The 23,598-nt window shown below is 28.5% G+C and overlaps 1 protein-coding gene across 1 annotated transcript in view; it reads left to right on the top strand.

The window, feature by feature from the left end:
* Positions 1-23,580, top strand: part of LOC121116675 (papilin) — a 63,006-nt gene extending 39,426 nt beyond the window's left edge. Inside the window, exons 31-45 of the mRNA XM_071888051.1 lie at positions 364-396; positions 458-640; positions 4,770-4,802; positions 6,758-6,793; positions 8,989-9,024; positions 9,098-9,133; positions 9,195-9,263; positions 10,290-10,316; positions 10,371-10,547; positions 10,608-10,640; positions 10,701-10,736; positions 16,543-16,725; positions 18,561-18,722; positions 21,283-21,303; positions 23,398-23,580. Coding sequence (XP_071744152.1) covers positions 364-396; positions 458-640; positions 4,770-4,802; positions 6,758-6,793; positions 8,989-9,024; positions 9,098-9,133; positions 9,195-9,263; positions 10,290-10,316; positions 10,371-10,547; positions 10,608-10,640; positions 10,701-10,736; positions 16,543-16,725; positions 18,561-18,722; positions 21,283-21,303; positions 23,398-23,580 — 1,248 coding nt within the window. The remainder of the gene's footprint in view (positions 1-363; positions 397-457; positions 641-4,769; positions 4,803-6,757; positions 6,794-8,988; positions 9,025-9,097; positions 9,134-9,194; positions 9,264-10,289; positions 10,317-10,370; positions 10,548-10,607; positions 10,641-10,700; positions 10,737-16,542; positions 16,726-18,560; positions 18,723-21,282; positions 21,304-23,397) is intronic.
* The last annotated feature ends 18 nt before the right edge of the window (positions 23,581-23,598 follow it).

Below are 23,598 nucleotides of genomic sequence, written 5' to 3' on the forward strand. Positions count from 1 at the left end.
TGGCATCCTTAACTTAAGCGCATTACTAAGTTACATAAGTGTTTTATCATGTACTCGTAGATGGTGCACGATAAAAAATGGAGGGTCAAGCAATGAAATATTCAACTGTTAAGAACTCTTGATAATAAATTTATTTGAATGAAACTTTACAAAACTGTGCATATAACAGTGAACTTTCAAAATTAATATTAGAGTACACTGCTTCAATTACAGCTTTAGCACGGTATAGGAAACTATGACAGGCCATGACAATTCTTTTCCACTAGATATTTAAAAAAAATATACATTGAATAAAATTGATATAAATATGTTAGTTAATTATTACTTCAGAGATATTTCAGACCAATTTTTTTTTAATTCTAGGTAACACCAACGCCACCAAAAGTCGAATACAGCGTAAGATTGTTGAAATAAGACTATTAAATATATTTATACATATCATCCCTTTTTTCAAAAGTCTTGTTATTTACCAAAAGAAAAGGGTCATTGCTACAGAAGCATATCAAGATATTATTATAATAGCAAGATTAGAAAATGTGAGACGTTTGTTTACACAGGTTGTGGAGGAAATCTAAATAACTTTGAGGCATTACAAGATTGTGAAAATGTTTGTCTTAATCATGTTCCCGACTCTAATGAGGTATGTTTATGGTATACCAGTTATTTAAGTGTGTGAAATTTAAAAAAGAAAAAAATCAATTTGTTTTTTCCAAAAAAAAAAAAAATTTCATTCCCCCCCCCCAAAAAAAATATATATCTCTTGCAGATGCCTCTGCATGGGTCCAATAGGGCCAGGTAGTATAATAGCTGTAGAAAATTTAGCCCTTGTAAAGGGTGTCCAAAAAAGAATGAAAAGTATTTATTTATAATGCATTTTTTCTCCCTATTTTTGTCAATTTATACTGAGCTACACACACAAAACAAAAAAAATATGTCTCTCTTGCTCGAACCTTTAATTTAAGTATGATTTAAGCACAGCGTAGGCTGTAGTATTTTATTCTAAAATTGCAAATTATTGAAAATGTTCTTATTATAGGTATTGTTATGTCAACTTTAGTCATAGCTAAATTATAGTTAATTTTTTTTTCAAAAAAAGATCAAAAATCCTATCCCAAAAAATGTTTTATTTTGGATTTTTTTTTTTCAAAAATCTGTAAATATTCACAGAAAATTAGACTCTTTGGATAAAAATTTCATAGATCCATAGCTGTTTAAATAAAGTTAAATTTTTTGGAAAAAAAAAATCAACTACAAATATAAATTTTTTTTTCAAAAATTTAAAAAATCCGTAGTTTTTTTATAGAAGATTTTTTGTAAAAAATTTTGAAAAATTATATTATATTAAATTTTTTGACAAACAATTTGAAAAATATCATTTTAAATATGAACTTTTTTGCAAATGAAATTAAAAAATTCATAGCTATTCATATAAACTAAATTTTTTGGAAAATTATTTTATTGGAAAAGCTAAATTAAATTTTAAATATTAAATTTTTTGAAAAATTATTTTATTGGAAAAGCTAAATTAAATTTTAAATATTAAACTTTTTGAAAAAAAATTATAATATTAAATTTTCTCGTAAGAAGCAAAAATTCCTTAATTTGGGTGGGGGATACTGCGGATGCCCTGATTTTCATTTGTAGACGTTCCTGATTATTTTCTTCATATCAGTGTTTTGAACGTTGATTGGATTATTTTGAATTAGCTTATGTTATGCTGTTAACATTTATCAACAATTATTTAATAGTAATTATAGAAATTAAGACGAATTAGGTAAATATTTAGTGATATAACACGAGCCATGTTACTCATAAACTTGTAAATTGGTACTCAAGTTTTATCTAGCAAACAAAAAAAGACACGCAAAACTCAGGTCGTATGTTTAAATGCGAGTATTTACTCATAACTCGTTAAAGCTTATGTTTCTACTCTTGTTGTTATTGGGAATATTAAAGAATGAAAATCCTCAATCTTTTTTCTACGGATTCAAAAACAAAAATAAAGTTGCTTCATCCGAACCAGTTAAGAATATGAGTCTTATTATTACTAATTAGAGCGAGGAAAAACTTCCAACGACAATTTTCAATAACTCTATATAAAATATGATGTTTTTGACTCACTAATTTATTAGCGTGCAAGAAGTGCTAGACAGTGTCAGGGACGTCCGCAGGGGTGGAATGGAGGGGCTATTGTACCTTAAATCAATTTTATCAATTGTCTTTATTCCCCCAAAGTTATCAGTTAGGCACAAATTATAAGTTTTAAAGCCATGATAGTAATGAGTAATCAAATGAACAACGATAATTCAAACGAGCAATGAGTATTCGTGCGAGTAACGACAATTTAACCAAGTAACGAGTATAGTACTACGTTTGTATTTTTGTGTTTTCAAAATTTAATTTATCATGGTATTTTGACATCTAGAAGCACATAATATTTTTATTTTGAAAGTTAGAATTATAATGGCTTGAAGATTATAATATGCAAAGATTGTATATATAAATGGAATAACTGGGGAAGTCCGTATCAAAAGCGTACCTCCGTACCAGTACGAAACCATAAAATTGTATGGAACATACGGATACCGAATTGTTTAAAAAAAGTTATAGAGACATACAGAACAGACTTCATCCAACTCTAGTCTGTACTGCGTACCTATTTTAGATTAGAAATTATGTAGTTCAGTTTTTTATGTTGATCAATATATGTGTCGGGCTAATTTAAAAACAAGCTGGAATACTTTTTTTCAATATTGCGACAGTATGATAAACGTATATATTGATATAAGTACTATAATTTATATCGATTCAAAAAAGTAATGAAGCCGCGGTTTTTAAGGTTAACTGAACCTGGTAAGAATCGGTTATTTGGTAACACTGATCGTAAAATATACTGAGACGTGACAACGTAAAAATTATTTAAAAAAAAATAGTATATATAATTATTCACGTTGCAAAAATAACGAAAAACACAAAAGGGACTAACTGGTTAAGAAACAGTCTCACCAACTGAAATTGATTATATTGATGATATCAAAATTTGATTTAAAGTTCGAATACTGCAGGATCAAATTGATTGAACTTGTATATAATATATAATAAAAATTTAAACAAATAGTAATCAATTTAATAGCGTATTGGACAGTTTTTAGTGGTTAAACATTGTATTTTACTTTTTAATTATCCTCTTCGGTTTTTCATTGAAGTAAAAACTTGCATGCGTTTTTCTCTGTTTAATAAAAAAAAACAGCTTACTTTTATGTTATCGCCACACATATATATTTTTATTATTTAAAGACTTGACTTTGAGGGGGGGAGGGGAGAGTACATTGAATAGTACTTAAAAAGAAAGATGAAAAAATGTCTCCTCTGTTCACATCAGAAAATTTTTCCATCGAAGAGGTTTGTACACGCTAGTTTTTATAGTTTAATTAAAAAATAAATCTACGAGTCTTAAAATTTGTACATAAATCCCCTTGCTATTCTTCTAATATACCTTTAAAAAAGTATGACTAAAAAATTAGTAAAAAATTTGGTTTGTCAAGAGCGCCATTTTTGAATTTGTTCTGGTTAATAAAGCTACGAATGATTATACTAAAAGTACTTCATATCTAAATAAAGTATTTTCTAGATTATCATAAGCATTCTTAGCAAAAACAAAAGATCAAAAAAATTTCACAGAGATATTTAATATATTAACTGGTTCAAATAGCGAATCATACAAATCTACTCATCAGCCTTAATGGGTTTTTACTCCTACGCTTTTCAATCTGCCTTTGGCGCATGCAAGCACTTATTACCAATCTTTAATTATCTATTAAGTAGGGCTGTAAAATCAAATTGAACTAAATTAGTTTTAGTTCTTGTACGTATGGATTTAAAAAAAAATCCAATTTCCATGGGGAAAAATACTCCTGAGAATCATGTGTACATAGAGGACTACGCAAAAAACGTTCTTCTCATCCAGCCAGTGCTCTGTCGCGCAGCTCTGAGACCCTGGAGCCTTGTTATTTGAGGTATTTCTGAATATTTATTACCAGAATGTCTTTGATTCGTCATAAATAATTTGGTACGTTACGGAGTTACAGATATACGTGGTACGAAACCATAATCTGAAAAAATAGTTCGGAGGTAGCTATACTGAACAACATAGTCTAATTGTATGGATATGGAATCAAAAAATTAGTACACTTTCCAGCTCTGAATAATTGTATATTGGTCCGGTTCAATATTATACAAATATTCATAGTGATGGATGGTCCATTTTTTAGCTGGGCGGTTTTAAATGTTGAAGAGTGAACTTCCTTTTCAACTGCATACAAAAAATCATACAAAACAAATCATTGCTATATACATTTATTTATTAGACATCCCCTATATCTTATTTATTCCCCTTCATCACGGCAGCTTGGAGCTGGTCTAATAAAACGGCATGACAGCTGAGCTGCTCTTCTCCCTAATGGTATTCAAATAGTCAGGGTTAACATATTAATTTTTTTAACATACCCAAAATGCTCCCAATTTGCTTCTCGACGTATAGGTGTACATGCAAGAGCAACATGATGAATTAAGTTGTGTAGCTTAAATAGATTATGTGAAAAATTATTAATTATAAAAAATTTTTGATCTTTTTTTGGGACACTCTGAATTAGATGTTATGTAATTACTATGTTTTATAGCCTAATTATTTTTTTAAATTTGGGTGGATGACCATTATTTATGCAACATGTTTTTAATGGCCCTCTAATATTTTTTTAATTACTATTCAGTTGGAAGACAAGGATACTGGTAAAAATAGCGAGGTAAGTGCTAAATTTATTTTCAATGTACTTAGACTTGATTTTTTTTAATATTATAAAATACGATTTTTCAATTAGGCTGTATAAACTATTCATACAATTATTTGAAATAAATGTATGATTTTACGGAAGAATCTGTAAAACATATTCGATACATTAATCTATTAGAACATATTCTAGAATTGTAGTACATGGGTAGTTTGATTTTAATTTTTACCATATCATGGCGTTACCTCGCTAACACAAAATATAAAGGGTATTTTGTTTTGTCGGATATGGATTCTTTTGCTTCGTTTCTTCTAGTTATTGTTCTGAACTTTGATTGGTAGAATAAGAAAGAATGGACTCTTGTTAGCAGTGAATAATTCCCAAGAATTATATAAGAAAAAAAGTTCCATAGTTGGAAATAAGTGGCTAATTACTGACATTGTTCATTTTTCTGTTTTATTTCGGAGAAGAAGTTACGATATACTTTAAAAGTAACAACCTGTTAAATATATATTTTTTAAATAATTGTTGATGAGGAAACAAAGTCTGTATATAAGTAGGTTGTGCGTACAATATTTCTTACAGATTCTTCCGTCGAATATAAACCACTCAAAAAAATATCTTGTCTATATTCACGGTTCGCTTTTTTACATATACAAAGATGTAGTGTATTTCCCTTTCAGCTGTTTTTATTAACTTTCATGAGTCGGTGACACTTAAATGATTTAATGCAGCTGCCTCTAGATATTTTGAACACACAAACGATATTACATAGGATTTGGATGTTTATATTAAGTTATATTAGTCAGGGGCTGCTGTTTAGAACTAGTGTAATTTCATACTCAGTAATTGATTATATTATTGATAAAATTATATATTTAATGTATATAATAATTAATAAATAATAATTATTAGTTGACAAGAAGAAAAATACAAAAGTCTGGCTAACATATATTTTATTTTTAATTTTTCTTTTCCCTCTAACAGTTGAGATTACAACTAAATAAAAAATCTCGACGTGAATAGACAATAAGTTATGTGTCAAAATGTGTTGCGTGAATCTATTTAAAAAAAAATATTCCGCCAAATATATGTTGTTGAAAATGATATCGAGATTCCAGAATTTTTGACCAGATACAATCTGATCCAAGCTGGAAAGTGAATTTCCTTACAACACAAAAATGAAGTAAATAACATTTGTCAATATCTTAGAATAAATTTTCCTGTACACTTTCCATCAAATATTAACTATTCATAAATTCTGAATTTCTTTCTTGCTACGAATGAGTTAAAGTAATCTAAGCAACAGGAATTTATATTATAAAAAAGTAATTGGAAATAATTATAAATGTGGAAATTATCAAAATCCTGACATGTGTCCATTTTGCAAAAAAGATGAATATGTTCGGAACTTTCAAGATATTTGTGCTCTTATTAATTATCCCTCCCTATAGATACTTGGAGGAAAGAGGCGGTGGGGGTGGATGTTTTGGGGGTAACAAAACATCACCTTCAATTCTCTAAGGTTGAAAATGTTCGTGAGAGCAATATTTCCATCATTTGTATCCCATCATTGTTATTGTTATGGATGGGATATTTGTAGAGCAACATTACAGTTTTATTCTGCTCGTACTCTGAAAAACACATCCCTATTTTTTTTTTGATTGAAGTAGTTTGAATGAGTGAACATAATTTACAGAAATACTTTTTTGTTCGATTATTATACATAAATCCCCCTCCCCTCCCCATGCCAACGTCCTTAATTGATAGATTGATCTTGTAGGTATCTTCAAGGGATCAATAATCTCTAAAAGGATGTACTGAAAACTTAACAGAGATGAAGGTTTCAGCAAATATGAAAATTTATTATTATTATACAAACTATTTTATTATTTTTCAACAATATTTTTATTCACTTAAATCAGTCATCTAATGCATTTTGATCAACTTATATTATTCTCTTTTATTAGGGGGAAAAATCAATGGTGGAGCTTCTTCCTTATTTGGTAAGTATACAATTTTTACCTATATAAAATTGTGACAAATCACATACAGAAAAAGTTGAAATAGAAACTCTTTTGTAAGAGGGTTAAGATATTTTACTTAATATATATTATTCTTTTTTTCAACTATCTCTTTCTATACCAAAGACTTTCTCTTTGAACTCAATTAGAGAATAACTATGCCATGCCCATTTTCCTTCTCGATTAATGAGAACAACTCTCAAACGACGTTTCGTTGCTTTATTCTAACAGTCTTGTCACATCAATCACCACGAATAATGAAAACATCGGTTGCTAAGTTGCTTTAGGACAACTAATATTGCGTATATCTAAACGCCTCTTTCTATATACTAGTATATTTTAATTCTTTACCAGACTTTAGGGACATATTTAAAAAATGTACATTTAGGGCTGCATTATTTACAATGGAGGAAATATGTTTTTGATCCCTTGTTGGTTTTGTAAGTTTGACAACTGATAAAGTTTTTTTATGTGGTTGAAGTCTGCAGACTGGCCAGGGTACTCCACTTGCTTTATGGTTTTGGATACCCATTACACGACCCAGTGCCCTACTCTGAGGGAAGGAGATTGTTGCCCAATCCCTTTAGCAAAAAGCACTTCTAAAGTATTATATTTCTAACCCATGGTTGACAATGAGGATGATTTTCTTTGAGTTAAACTCAGTATGTTTCTTCCTCCAAACACTTTTTTGTATTCATATAATGTCTCTCACTTTTAAAATAGACCTACCATTAAAATTATAGACCGTTTTTCTCTTTTTCTGTGAATATACTTACAAAATCGGCAAGGGACCAAATTCTCATTTTCTCCACAGTATTGAATGATTCAAAAAATATTTACATATATTAAGTACAGTGAACTGGTTTTTAAGTTTGTTAGTTTCAAAATGTTGGGAGACATTGTTCAAAAATATTATTTTTGGTTAAAAATGAAGAAATATAAAGTTTGTTCCATATTTATTCATATTTACAAATTGTACAGAGCTCTTGAAATTGTAAATTTAACAATTTTATGAAAGAAACACTTAAATGTTAAAAGTTTAACTTTTTTTATTTAATACCATGATTTAAACACATAAAAAAGTTGAGGGGTAAGACTAAGAAAAATTGTGAAATTAGACCTTCACTACTTAAAATTGGATTCCTAATGTATGTATATGTATTATACATAGGACACTTTTAGGGTTATAATAATTTTAAGTTGATACTAATATTACATATATATTTTTCTTTTGGTTGAGGTCTGACCATTGTCAATGCCCTACCTTCAAAATACTTTCAATATACTAAACCATGAGTTACTTAACGTCGAGATAATCTTTCCACCTGTAAAATCACACAATCTCTCGATTATAACCAATACTGTTTTAATTAGATTGATTATTTTAATTATCGTTGAGGTGAAACACAAACTAGCTAATTAATTAATATAAAGTATTCTATATAAAAAAAAGGTTTATCAAGAGACGATCTTCTCCTATAGAAATCTGATGAACTACAAATAACTGCCAATATAATAAGTAAAACTGGATTAAAAGTTAGATCTGAAAGGAATAAAAGGAAATTCTATATCAAAAATTAGATCTTTCATTAACCAAATTTAATCATATTTGGAAATTTAACTCTCAAAAAATGAAATTTTCAGATACATTTTTCATCGTTCCACAGCTCCTTGATTACTTACTTAAATCGCAAGTGAGGGATTTTTATCGACGATAGGATAAATTCCTATCCGCTATTTGATAATGAATCACTTCTACGGATTTTTTATTTATTTAATGGAATAATTATTTATGTATTTGCAAGGTTCTATTACCGAGATTACATGTCTAGTATCTATCCAGACGTTAAGTAATTTATGACTGAGCTCATGAATATAAAAATTAACTGAAAAATTAAGCAAAATTACATAAATGGAAATATCTTCTATTAAACACAAATATAATTTGATACAATTTGAATTTAAACCCGTGGTATAATCTGAAATGGTTCATTCCACACCAAAACCACACAATATGAAATTTATTAATTTAATGAACTAATTGATCTCATATTTTAAGTATTTTTATAATTAAATAGTATTTACATATTGTAGAAAAATTAGTAATTTTTCATTGTCGGCTTGTTGTGGAATGACACAAATTAATTATCGGCATTTATATATATTTTTTCTCATAGGAATCGTTGCACAAAATTTATTATGGTGGAAATAAGGTAAATTGTTAATGAATTAATTTGAATGTTGGATTCTTCTGCATACAAAATATTCTTTTTCATTTTTGGATAGGGCGGACAACACAAAAGCCAAATAACTATTGATTGGGTAATCTTATTTTTGACAAATAATATTAGGAATATATAACACAACCGACTTATTGTCTTAGGGTATAGTACTTGAAGGATGGAGACGCCAATTTTTAGGGGAACCTCAATTGACAACTTATTATTTAAAGGTAGGTAATAGAAGAATCAAACGGATAATTATTGATAGAGTTGTAAAAAGTATTATAATTATTCTTTAATTCCTAAAGAAAGAGAGATTAAGTATAATTTCAATGTCCTCACGAATGCTTAGAGTAACAGATTAAATAATTTTGATCAATAAAGTCCTATTTAAAAAAATGACTCAGGGGGGGGGGGTGTATTCCCTTTTTTTTGGGCTGCCGGAGGATCTTGTCTTGTAACAAATAACTTAGTGTTATTGTCCCAGAACGCCATCGGGGAAAAGACTAGGCCTCGAGGAATATAATTAACAATTATTTCTCCCATGCATAGAGACATTGTAGACTCTTAACTTCCCAAAATTAGTATATTAGTGAAGACTAAATAATAAAGGCTCGCCTGGTAATATAAATTTAGCATTGCTATAAAATTTATTTGCTTCTTTAACAAGTTTATGAACAAGGGATCTGAAAATAATTGAGATCCTCGTAAGCATACGAATAAGAAAAAGTATATGGTGGGTACCTGCAAGATATTATTACTTTTATTCTTTAGTCATAGATCCAAAATTTTCTGAAGCCCCTCTCCCCAATAATATATATATGGTGTGTACAAGTTGCAAGTCCAAAATTTTGGGTAAATAACTCACAATTACTCAGACAAGGAGCACATCCCTAAACCTGTTCTTATTCCTTTCTATCATACTTGCTTACATATAATCTAAAATAAAACGGCATTACAGCTAAGTGCCTCTCCTCTTAAATATTCTTATAATGGACAATTATTTGCAAAGTTAATTTTTGGTTCCTCCTTTTTTAACGGCAGATCATATTTTTATACAACACACAAAATTATTGAGACTTAAAGAAATTTTTACGATTGAGTAGATGTAGGACATCAATCGTCATTAACAGTCTATCATTTTTGCAATCCTTAAAATTAACGAGTTTGGTTTTGGCAATTTCGTCACTGGAACCTATATATGTATTTGATAAAACATAGCACGCAAAAAAATTAATTATTTTTTTTATCAATAGGTGCCCAAGGAGATTAGTCCGGAGACTGTAAGTATTAATTCTAATTTTATAATTGGGTTATAAAGTTTCATACACTGATAGGCATGCAAATTTGAAAAAACCTATGGAACTTGTAGCCAAGAATTGAAGAGATATTTTTACAACTCAATAATATCAAAATGTGAATCCTTTATATATACTGGATGTGCCGGGAATCCAAATAACTTTTTATCACAGTCTAGATGTGATAGAATATGCGCTAAATCAATAAGTCAAAAGGTAACATATCTTTATTTGTATGACAAATCAATCAATTGCACTTATTTATTTTATTTCTAGACAGTTTTGCAATCCGGGAAGTACATATTTCCAGTAATCTTTCTCAGTTCTACTAATGATAATTAATTTTTAATGATGAAATATTTATTACAGCCTATTGTCGAAGCAAACGATCCTCAAAAGCAAGAGGTAATACCTTTTTATCTCTAGTGGGTGCAAACGCAAAAATGTATGGTCTAATAATATGAGTTTTAAAGGCTTATTACGACTTATTTAATCAGCCCATTAAAACGAAATTTGAAAGAAAGTGAAGACGATATTGTATTTAAAGCAAAATGTATTATAAAAGTGAAGAAAACAAGTATTATATCATTTGCAGATTTGTCAGTTTGCCAAACTGACAAAGAAAAGTAACATATTTAATTACATGATAAACAGCCGATAAATGGTTATAATAATTACTACATTTAAACTTTTTGTTAGTTATAATGAAAAAAATAACTCTATATTTTTGCGTATGCACTCTTTACAGTTTATACATGTATATTACAAAATATAGTTCTTGGTCGTTTCAGAACAAGTTTATTTTACATGCCCATTTTCAAATCATTAAAAACAAACCTAAATTTCAAATGTAATTTTTAAATTAAATTTCTATCATTCTATACGATGGGTCAATTGAACCCACAACATTTTTCAACTAATTTAAAAAAAGAGTTCAATAGTTTTTTGAACGTGGAAGGTGCTGTGTATTCAGTATCTAATATAATATAAATTATATTGAATCAAAAATTGTGTAATATAATAAACATATCTTATAATAAGTCGTCCATTTATCATATTTCTATAAACAAAACAAAATTACATTTCTGCGTATTTATAATAACATCAACTTGTGCTTCCTTCAATCTAAAAGGATATTCATTTAGAAAATTAGGACATTTCATTATCTGACCATAAGATAGAATTGGAGTATTCAGTAAATTGATAAGTTTGACTATATTGAGTGAAACATCTCTTCCTTTGCAAACAAAAAAAAAAAAAATCTTGCGAATTGTTGTAAAAAAAGAAAAATTGATTCAGCTTTAGACCCATCTAACAAATAAAAAATATTTTATAATAACATGTCACCGAGCGTAATGATTACAGTTTTCTCTGGTTCAAATACTAATACGGTATGTTACAAATAAATTGAAATTTTTTTAAAGGCTTATAAGGAATGAACTTGATGGGGAAGAAACATAAAATTTCCATTATATAAAAACCTACATCTAATGACATTCAATTATTTATAATGAGATTGGCCTCCATTGATAAATTCAGCCACATGGCGCAAGTAGCTTTGGCAGGCCCGGACAACCTTATTCGGTCACAATTTGCCGTTGTATTGATTCTGGGTTTTCACTTTTAATTTAAATTTCCCGGATGGGTGGAGTTGTCCAAGGAAGAAATGACTCCTTCCAACAGGATATTGCTCAAAAAGTACAGGATATCTTGGCCACTAAATGTCCTTACTTTCGGAGCCCAGTTTTTTGGCCTGCAAACAGCCCGGACCTAAACCCATGCGATTTCTATCTGTTTTATTGCTAACCCATAGCTGATTAACATGTACTTTTGTGAAAATCTATACTTCATCTTTATTTTTAAAAAAAACTATACTTTATCCTTATTTTAAAAAAAACTTTTTTGTATTAAATTATTAAAATTGACCTCCATACATACAATGAACATAATTTAAAAAAATTAAGCAAACTGAATTCCTGAATTTTTATATATACAGGATTCATAAGCGAAATGTGGACTCAAAAAGTAGCTGTGGATAAATTATAACGACTTAATTATTTTCAATAATAATGATTTTTTAAATTATTTTATGCTTATTATTATTATTTTTATGAACGAAAGACCAAAGACGGAATGTTAAAAAAATAATCACAAAATCTCCTCATAATAATGAGAAAACGAAAACCTGTCAAGTTATGCTTACGAACCTTGTATATAGACAAAAACAAATTTCAATGACTTATTGATTAGTAGTTTGACATTAACCCTCTATCTGTCCAATTTCATATCCTTACATCATAGGTAAAATGTAAACTTTTCCACACCAGATATGGAAATATTATTTCATAATCATCCTATTTCGTAATAGGTGTATTAAAAAATTAAGGTGAATTTTCAAATTTCGCAGGGAAGGTACATTTTTTCATGAATAACTAGATATATGGAAGAACAGAAATTTTAAAAGTCAACAAAACCTCATAAGCTCACCTTTTTCTATTATTAGTAGTCCTTCATAAATATATTGAATAATGAAGTAAATAAATAGTTGTGTTTGAATTTTTAACCAAGTCTTACATTGAAATATTTTGGATTTAAAAAATTAATGTCAATATTTATAAACGATATAAATATAACTGACTATAAGTATCCATACAAATCTTCTAAATTCACTTTATACTAAATTAAACAGTATCTTTTATTAAAAAAATATAGATGCAATCAACATGGGTTGTTCAATCTATTAAATTTGGAAAAGTTGTTTGAAATTTATAATTTAAAGTGTATAAATAAGCTTCCTTTCATCAATTTCCTACCAAAAATCAAGACCTTTTACAAAAATGGAAATCTATCATAACTCGAAATTAGATGCTTATTAATTCTATTTTGATACTTCTCTTAATTTAGTAATAAATAGAATTACACTCAAATATACAATCGAATTGTACTTAAAAAACTAAACTTATTTGAAATAACTACATTAAAAATTCAGGAGATATAATTACTGTAATGAATTTGTATTTGAATTTGAACTTGGAAACAACATATTTGCTTTGGGAAAATTATTTAAAAATTATATTTTACAAATATTTTTTAAAATAAATTTTAAAAGACCTCACCCATCAACTTTTTGAAATATTTTTAGATAGAAAATAAGTAAATAGTAAAAAGAAACTAATTTGTTCCCTTCATTTCAAAGACAAAGAATTTTGCACATATTATATATGTTCGGACAAACCTATCAAACACGGTTTGCTGAATGAATATGTATTTCCGTAATTAAATCTTCATAATACTTCCATGATTAAGCAGAACACTTATTTTATAAGTATACAAATTAAAAGTAGTTGGATTCTGAATCGACTTCTAACTTTCTTGAAATATTGATGAAGTTAAGTCATTGTTAATTTATAACTATATGAAGTTCAAGAAAGCAATTAAATTGACCAGTCAATTCTCCATTATTTTAGACGAAGATTTCAGAAACACTAAATCTGAAATGTAATAATGATATTAACAAAATACTTCAAATTAAGGAGCTCACAAATACCATAATCTGATAAGCTTCAGCATTGGATTTTTCATTTTTCCTTAAGTTTTAATTATATACTATTAGAAAAAGTTGAAATCGAATTTATATCATTAAGCTCATAAAATATATTGATATGAGGCTTATACCAAGTAAATGATAGGATCAACATTAAAGGAAATAACGAAAGGAGTTGCCATGTGAACTTTGCGTATTAAAAGGTTTTGGAGTCTTGGCCAAAGGACTGAATGGGGTAAGGAAAATAACCCAGGAGGTGTCATTGACAGGGTTTTTCATTTGAGGTGAGGAAAACCATCCATTGACCCACCGGTAAATCCCAATAACTTTATAAGGCTATATAATTGAATGGAATATGATATATCTCCATAAGCTTATGGTGATAACTCTTCCTCGAAAAGCTCAACGTGTTCAATCATTTATAAAGATATCGTAGATATAATAATATATATTGACATTGTAGTATGTAAATTAGGAAAACTCATGTACTAATGATCTTGAAATAAATCCAGCAACATAGATTATTATAACCCTCCTAGATGAATTTTAAGGTCAAAAGGGCCCATCCGAATTAATGAGGGATCAGATTGGTGTTTTTCATCTTCCTCTCATTAAAGTTCTTCCCTAAGAATGTGGATATCCTCCGCCACTATATGCAAATACACTTGCTGTCTCGGAGTAAAATTTGATATCTTGAATCCCATATGACGACAATGAACTAGATACTTATCCGCCTTGTGATTAGAGGAAGAAATAAGGACTCCCAAAGGCTTGCTTATATTCAGAAACTGATTCCTTTACTTTTTACGAGTCACACACATGTAATTAATGACATTATTAAAAGTCCTAAGTATCACAATGGTAATGAATAATATCCTTTCAATAACTAACTGAAAAGGTGATCTTCAGAGGTTGCGTAGATAATGATCATCCATACAGTATAGTAATCCATGATTTGTTATGTTCGATTTTTTTTATTTTAGTACACTCGCCACGAACTAATTTTCAATATTTCAGCTACATATGTAATATGTTTAGTTTTTTGGTGAGAGGCATAACGAAGTATTTTGCGTGTTCGACGATTTTTTGATTTGAAAAACAATGATCAAAGAATTTGCATCAAATTTTGGTAAAAATAAAATTAAGGGCTCCAATACACTGTGGCTTTCAATGTGCATAGCTTAGATACAATGTAATTATTTAAATGGAGATTAAAAAGATATTTTTAATATATCCTTATCCAGAGGTGAGGAACGAACTGCATGCTGAATATTGATCAGGAAATACTGATTTTTAGTCCACCAAAAAAATCATTTTTGAAATGTTGTTCTTACATAATGTTTTGGATTTTTTAAATGTCAAACTTTTTTTTACTTTTTAAGGCATTTTCTTAACAAATTAAGAGGATTTTTATTAATTGACGTGTTTTTTAGAAAACATTTTTTTTAATGTGGCTGTTTTTATAAAACAATTGTGTTTTTTATGGTCAAAAATAAATAAATCATTGTATATCCCATTTAAGAGCTGTACAAGTGTCCCCTATTCTCTTCTAAATTGACCCTATATATCGTTTATAGAATTCTCCCCTTCCCATGATTCAGATTTAAAAAGACATATTTTAAATATATTACTCTAATGGGATAAATGGGGTATTTCTTAATTAAATCTCTACATGATATTAGCAATTTTTATTAGCCCTGAATAATTATTTTAGCAAATGTGTTATGGAGAGGCTTGAATTTTAACCTCGTTTGTTTATAATTTACATGATCTTAAATATCATTTAGTCATTCTACCAAAAGTTGGATTAAATAATGACTAGTTTTTGGTCCAACATCACTATTTTTCTGTAGAAAGTTTTATCTGCGGGATATTTTGCTTTGCAGAGAAAAGACTGTGCTCTTTGTAGTCGATTTTGTCCTCAGGAGTATTGTTAGCGTTGATACTAGGTCTGATACAGAAGTTTTTAGAACGATATTCATATACTGAAGTTCAAACTGTGGACCTAAGTTAAAATTGTATACCGAAATTTCCGTTTCTAAAGAGAAAGATCTTTTTTTATTATGAGAACAGATAAAGACTGTTTTAACTATGATACTGATTCAAAACAAAATTAATGCAAATTATAATAGGCCAAAACCAGTCTAGTATTTCCAGATCGGACCCCAATACAAGTGATTGTGTGCTCCAGGGTGTTTATTTTTAATTTTTTGTCCTTTGTAAAACATTTGAGGTCACAGTTGTAAAAAATCAATTGTTTTTCTCTTATAAATTTTAAATTTAGGCATCTTTTTACTATTATCCAAATATCTATAGAAATAAAACCAATTTCGTATGTTTATCGGTGCCTCATTTTTGAGTATGCACTTATTATCTAAATAGTAATGCAGCAACGAGTGTATTTAGATAAAGCTCAGCCTGTCATATTAAAAAAGAAAATGGCAGAACATATCAATATTATTAAAGAAAGTGTGGCTATTTTTGTCTATTTGTCGACACTTAATTACTCAGAAAAAATGCCGGCACTCCTTCTTGTAACTTAATATATTTTTTTTAATGGACACTTTCAATGAAAAGTTTGGCCACTCATGTATGTAATGAAAAGACCAAGGACAAACTAATTATATTTTAATAGGTACTCATATAAACGTTATTGTATCTACTTAGGGCTGTTATTTAGGAAGGGAAGTGGGTTACTGTAATTCTTATTTAGAAAGATATTACTTTGACACTAATCTGGGGCGATGTGTTCAATTTATCTATACTGGATGTGGTGGAAATACTAATAACTTTAATTCTTATAAAAAATGTAATTCCTTATGTGGAGGGAGCGCAGAGCGTCCGATAAAGGTAAATGCGGTTAAGTTTGGCTTAAAGTGGTTTGGCAATTTATCATTTACATATTTAATAGGGATTTATCACTCCATACATTTTCACAATCCGTCCTAATTTTTAAGGATGTGTCCAAATTGGACATAAAAGCTGTCCTATAGTACAATATATATCAATGACTTTTCTATAGTTTCAATAAATCTCATTTAGACTTTCATTATGCCTAAAATAAGAATAATCTATAGGAAAAATGATAGTCATCATATATATTTATTAGTGATGCCATCATAAATCAGTCTTATATCGTTTCAATAACTAATTTACACTCTAACTAGGCCTAAATCAAGAATAATCTTTGATAATTGACTTCATCATAGATATTTACTATTAGTAATGTCATCATAAATCAGTTTTCTATCATTTTAAGAAACTTAATTTAGATCTTAATAAGCTATAAATTAAGATTGATGGCAATATATTAAAGTGTGTTTAAGATACTCAAAGTTTTACTGTACTAATTCCACTGGTAAAATAAGATACCTACTATAATATTAGTGAAAATTACACCTTGTAGAGGGCGCTTTAAAATATATGACTTTTTATAACGATGGATAACAGAAACAAGACTGGGCTGGGCGTGAGACAACGCTGATTTTATAGTAGATTTTAAGGACCAATACAACCACAACATTGAATATGGTATGTCACTTTTTTTTAATTGCTCGAAAAAAGTAGAATCATCAAAGATATACGTTATGATTTAGCACAAACAGAATCTTGAACACAAATCAAGAAGTTTATTTACGTAATTTATAGATACAGCTCAATCTTTTATTTATAAATTTGGGTCAATACTGATTTAACTATAATTTAAAACCTTAATTTGATATATGAGATGCTACATTGAAAAAAAACCTTTATTTTTGGAATATAAATTTGAAAAAAAAATCGATTTTTTTGGTTGCAAATGTATCATTGTGACAATGGTTTTTTTGCTATTTTAAGTAAAATCTGCAGTGTTTCCACAAGATTAATCAATAGTTTGTTTATGAACATTGATTATTATTTGTCGAAGAATTCAAATATCAATTTTGAAAAAATCATTACTACTGACAGGTAACAACATATCTAACCTTGATAATATTTTCCTATAGATATAATTTGTTGATCAAAAACTAGTATTCATTCTAAAGAATACATGCTTTGTAAATGAAAATTATAAACCTCTCTTGTTTATATAAGTAAAATTTAGTCAGAACCGCTTCTTTTAATACCCACTCAAAATAAATTTAAATTTGGAAAAAATGACATACATTCATTGTTAATCCAACGATTATTTTATACTTAAAAAGTTATTAGACATTTTTTTTAATGGTCTACCAGTTAATATGTTTTTGCACTTGGCTTGTTGTTATCAGGAAACTTTAGGAACTAATTAAAAATACTACTTAATATTACTTGAAATCCAAAAAATCTAGATTTTTTTTCCTCAATTTTATTGTGATAAAAATTGTCGTCGTTGGTTTAGGAACATATTTCTTTGGGGTTGATATATTTATATTATGTTATCAGAATAACAATTAATAAAAAAAGTAATTTTAATATCGTATCACATTCGTTAAACAAGAAATTGAATTACATTCACCCTTAAAAAAACTTTAAAACTATTCTGAGTATTAATAGAGAAATCGTTAATTTTTCTTATTAACATTTTAAATGATTAACAATTGAAGTACTTCAAAAATAAAGGAAATAGGAGTTTATAACTACTTATTTAAGCCAAACTTAACAATTGAAAGGAAAACAAATATAACACTTGTAACAATATTACTTGTATCCAATTTTGCTCTTAGGTTTGTCGATTAGAAAAAAATATTGGGTACTGCCATGACCAAATCGATAAATACTTTTTCAACACTCACACACGGAAGTGTGAAAAGTTCATTTATTCAGGCTGTGGTGGAAATAAAAATAATTTCGATAATGAAACAGAATGCAATGAAACATGCACTCAGGTAAAATCAAGTCATACGACTTTTGAAAAAAATAAAATATTATTTTGCAATTCCAAATTCAATTATTTATCGAATCTCAAATTGATTTTATTTTAATATAAACTAACTTCATTAAAAAATGCTTAAAAAACTTTTAAATGGATTTTCATTCCTCAAATTTAGCACTTTGATAATAAAACTATTTTAAAAGAATGAACAAAAGTTTATAATTTTTTTTTTCTAAATTAAATTTATTTTTCAATTTTTGTTCTTCTGTGGTAAAAAATCGCAAAACGAAATAAAAATGCTGATGTTTTTATTGTTTGATAGTTCATTGTGGAGATAACATCTCTATTAAAAAAATTCCATCTAATATTTGGTGTAATTTTGTTTTACTGCTTTATAAAATTATAAAAAAATATAAATTTTCATAAATTTATAATTTTGATCATGTACCTGCTATTTTATATGTGGAAGGCTTTATAAAAGTCTATCATTTTCCATCTCCAAAATCATATAATAGACGGATGATGATAGCAAGGTTCTTAATTCAATATTATCATAAGTCATCTCCTGCTTTTTCCTCGTTTTGAATTGTCCTAAAATCCTCATTACAATAGACTCTGCATACAGTAAAACGGTTCTTATTATTTAACTGCAATTCAAATATTGAAAAAGATAAGTCGGAATAGAAAATTCAGATATCGATTTCCCATTCTTATTACGACTAATTGTTAAGTTAAATATATTATATAATGGTATTTCTAGGTGAAAAATTGTAAAATAGAATATCTTAAATTTTTCATTGATATGCTAATTTTCTATTACGTTGCTGATAATACCGAAATCGACCCATTGATTGGTTATTGTTTTTTTTTACCACCCATAAAAAAAATAATTTGGATCAAGGTCTCTATATTTACAATTTTACTAACGATAATTACAATTATTAGGGAAAAAACACTAAATTTTTTTAAGTTTTCTTAAATATATTTAGTAAACTCGTCAAAAAAGGAATCCATATGAATTAATCAATTAGTTTGTTAATTTAATTTGAGGGTACTTGAATTGTGTGCCTAGAGTAGGACTAGAGCAATATAATGATAGTCCGATTAAATTCAGTGATTTTAAATATTTCTTAATTAATTATTAATTGGCCAAAGAATATTAACAATATAATTCAATTTTATCAATTAAAAATTACAATTAATTAATATGTAAACTTTTTCATTACAATATCATTGAAAATCAAAACGTAGTCACTATCCTGTATGACCATTTCTAAAAATGTGTTTATCCTTAATCGATAAATTTGACCCTAATAGTCTATATAATTTAAGTTACATGTATGCAACATTACTTTTAAAAGTTATTTTTTGTCATAAGTATAATTATATTTAAGACCAAACATCTCAAAAATAAAATAAAAAGGAATCATAAATTTCAAAATTTTAGATAACGATTTATCAAACTATTAGACACGGTAGTTATGAATATTACATTTTTGATGGAATGGTCATACTTTGACATTTTCAATAGGATATTAAATGTTTAATTAAATGGGAAACAAGGAAAAAGGAGCCTCTAAAAATTATGGTCCTTTTTACAACTGGAGCATCAGCATTAGTTTGCATATTATTAGTTTGTTTGCATAGCCACAGATAGTGGCGCCATCTTGCCTATATTATTGTTTGTTAACTCTCCCTTTGTAAACTGGGATATTTTACACCCCGAGATTTAAAAATACTTCTTATTCCTTTGAGTCTGCGCTATATAGTGAATGTTTAGTGATCTTAATTAACTGATTTGATTTTCTTTTTTTCCAATTTAATGTTTGTAATATAAGAAGTATGAATTATATCTTGTTGAAACTCCCGACTCATGTCGTTGAGATTATTTTGAAATTTGGGAATAATTTTTTCTCAATATTTCAGATTTATACAAATACTTTTAGCATTTTAATTAATATTTGCAAGTACAAAGTGGATTGAATAGTTAATGAAATTATACAAAATTTAAATGACATAATTTTTATAATCGTACAACTGTTAATTATGTAATTATACACCAATCACTAATTGTGTTAAAAAAGGATGTTCACTAATGTAGGGTTAACAGTATGTTACTTCTTCGACTTAATTACGACAACTTAGTACATTTGTACCATCTTGCAAATATGATGATTTTTTTTAAATTAGCTTGTAAACAAAGCAGGAAAATAGTACAACTCACTTAATGATAAAAGTGTTTAATATAAAATAGAAGTAACATATATTACTCACGAAGAAGGCGTTGTGAAAAATCTTCTCAGTATGCGCCGTTTAAAAATACAAAAACTATTTGCAATAACAAGCTATGTCTTTCAAACCATCTTTCTGATAATATATTTTTGTAGTTTGTTCATTACTTATTAGACCTATTAAAATATATTTATTAAACACTTTTGTAACAATATTTTTCTTTCGAATTAAAAAAATATAACTTGTATGTAAATTTCAGTAATGAAGTTATAAAAATAAATGCTGAATTAATTGTGAATAAACATTCATATATATATATTTTTTTTTCTTTTGTATTTCAGAAAGGATCCCCTCTAATTAAGGTAAGTCTTTACTAGAGATGTAAAGTTGTTTAAATCCTCGTGAGTGTAAATCAAAAAAGATTTGTTTATACTAGCAACAATGATAGACGACATATCTGATGATCTGGTGTTCCTTGCTTGACAATCATTTTTGAATTTTCAAAAAAATAATTTTTTTTTTGGTATTTCTTTGCAGATTAGCAGCTTAAACTTTTTTAAATGTATACTCACGAAGATTCTGACAAATTTCCTAATCCCTAGTATTTACAGTTATTAAAGAAGCGGAAAAATTACGTAGAAATGCTAATACTTAGTTTTATTATAACAAAGCAAAACCCTGGCAGACAAATAAAGACAGTGTACACTGAGGTAAACACCATATTACTAAATCTATTAGAACCAAAGATTGAAATTTTAGAGACTCTATATAGAAAGTGGTCGAATCAAATATTACATTATAAATATTTTGTTTAGGCTTTAGATTTATTCTTTAAAATTAATAATTCATGTTAAGTTATAGTTTTTCAGAAGGAAATTGATAAATTACATGTATATTAACATACTTTAATTTTAAAATATAATTTTAAACGAGAGTACAACTTTACCGGGTGCTTCATTGAAATGTGAAAAAACATTCAATAATTAATGAACGTTGAGTGATTGATATTAATTCATATTTAAAATTACTATAGCATAAACAATTAGTTAAAAAACAATACAAACCTGAGCTCTCCAGCTTACGTACATGTCGAGAAAATGAGAAAATAACACTTCAACTTGATCGATGAATTTCCATTCATAAAATCCAAGCAGTTTGGCGTCTCCAGTACAACCTTTTACGTCGACATCAAGTCGGAAATGTTGGAGAAGAACAATGGCTTTGCTGAATAGGCCAAACTGGACCTGGAGGAGTTACAGAAAACAGCCCTGTCCAATCCTCTCAAGCCGATGAAGTCCAATTCATGTGATCTCGGTGTTTCGCACCAGAATGCCCAGTGGTTGGAAAAAGCCTTGCGAGGGTGGAGAGGCCACTTTTGACACCCGCAATCAAAGAAACAAATCTTCTCTTTTGCAAGACTCATTTGAGGATTTTTTAGATTCTTTTTTGTCACTTTTGACTCCCCTATAGCCCTGGTCCCAAACCTCTCGACTACATTTTTTGGGTCCATGTCGAGGGAAGGCCTGCAGTATCTGTCATCCAAAAACCAAGACCCTCAAAGCTACTGTCATCCAGCACTTGGATCTCATGACAGAGGAATACCTATTTAGTGGTTGCCAAGCCTTCCTCCGCTGCCTAGAAGCCATGATTGCTGCTAAGGCAGGCTACATTAATGATTAAAAGAGTTTAGACACACATCTATTTATATAATTAATTTTTTTGAAGTCTAAATTACAAAGTGGTCAGATTTTAATGGACCACTCGGTATCTAGTTGCAGCCTGAAAGTTTTTTTTTAAATTTTCAAAAGCTGTAACCATTCATTCTTGAAGATACGACATCTAAACATAAAATAATAAGCATTGATGATTTGTTGTCGAGTAATAAGTGTTGGTACTTGTTGGACTCGGAGGATCAATAACTGAGTAATTTTGCTTGTTCTTGCTATTTATGGTGTTGGAGTTGTGGTAATTTCCTTCACCTCATAGCTGCTCGCAGCTAATTTAATTAAACTTTATGATAACAATGCTGCTCTCTCCAAAACATTGTTCAAATGACAGGTGTGACCACTTTAAGTTTTGGTAATTTTTTTTTTCAATACCCATTTGTTATATTTTTTTTACTATAGTTATATATTAATTTTTTGACTTATATTTGTTACCTGGAGCCTCCGAACTTGAATATAAATTAGAAGTTTATTTCTAGGAGAAATGTGAATATGTTAACGGTAGATACTTAAACTCTTAAAGATTTGAACTGAGGGTATAATAATTGGAATAATCCTCCCACTTCAGAGTTAAAAATACATTCTCTTAAATATTGTATTTATTATATATGTAAGCTTAAAATGGAGAATTATGTTCAAGGTTTTTTTGGGAGGGTGTGTCTTAGATGACTTTGTCTGCATGGGATTTGTGCATTATAAAATTTGCAATATGCATTATTGGTTTATTTTTAGGATAAGCATGGGTTAATTAATGAACCAGGGCATGGGTTAATCAGTGTACCAGAAAAGGGGTTAAACAGTGGAACAGAGCATGTGCTATTCAGTGGACCAGAGCATGGGTTAACGAGTGGAGCAGAGCATGTGCTAATCAGTGGACCAGAGCATGGGTTAACAAGTGGACCAGGCATGGGTTAAACAGTGGACCAGAGCCAT

Source organism: Lepeophtheirus salmonis, chromosome 4, assembly GCF_016086655.4.
Source record: "Lepeophtheirus salmonis chromosome 4, UVic_Lsal_1.4, whole genome shotgun sequence".
Lineage (NCBI taxonomy): Eukaryota > Metazoa > Arthropoda > Copepoda > Siphonostomatoida > Caligidae > Lepeophtheirus > Lepeophtheirus salmonis.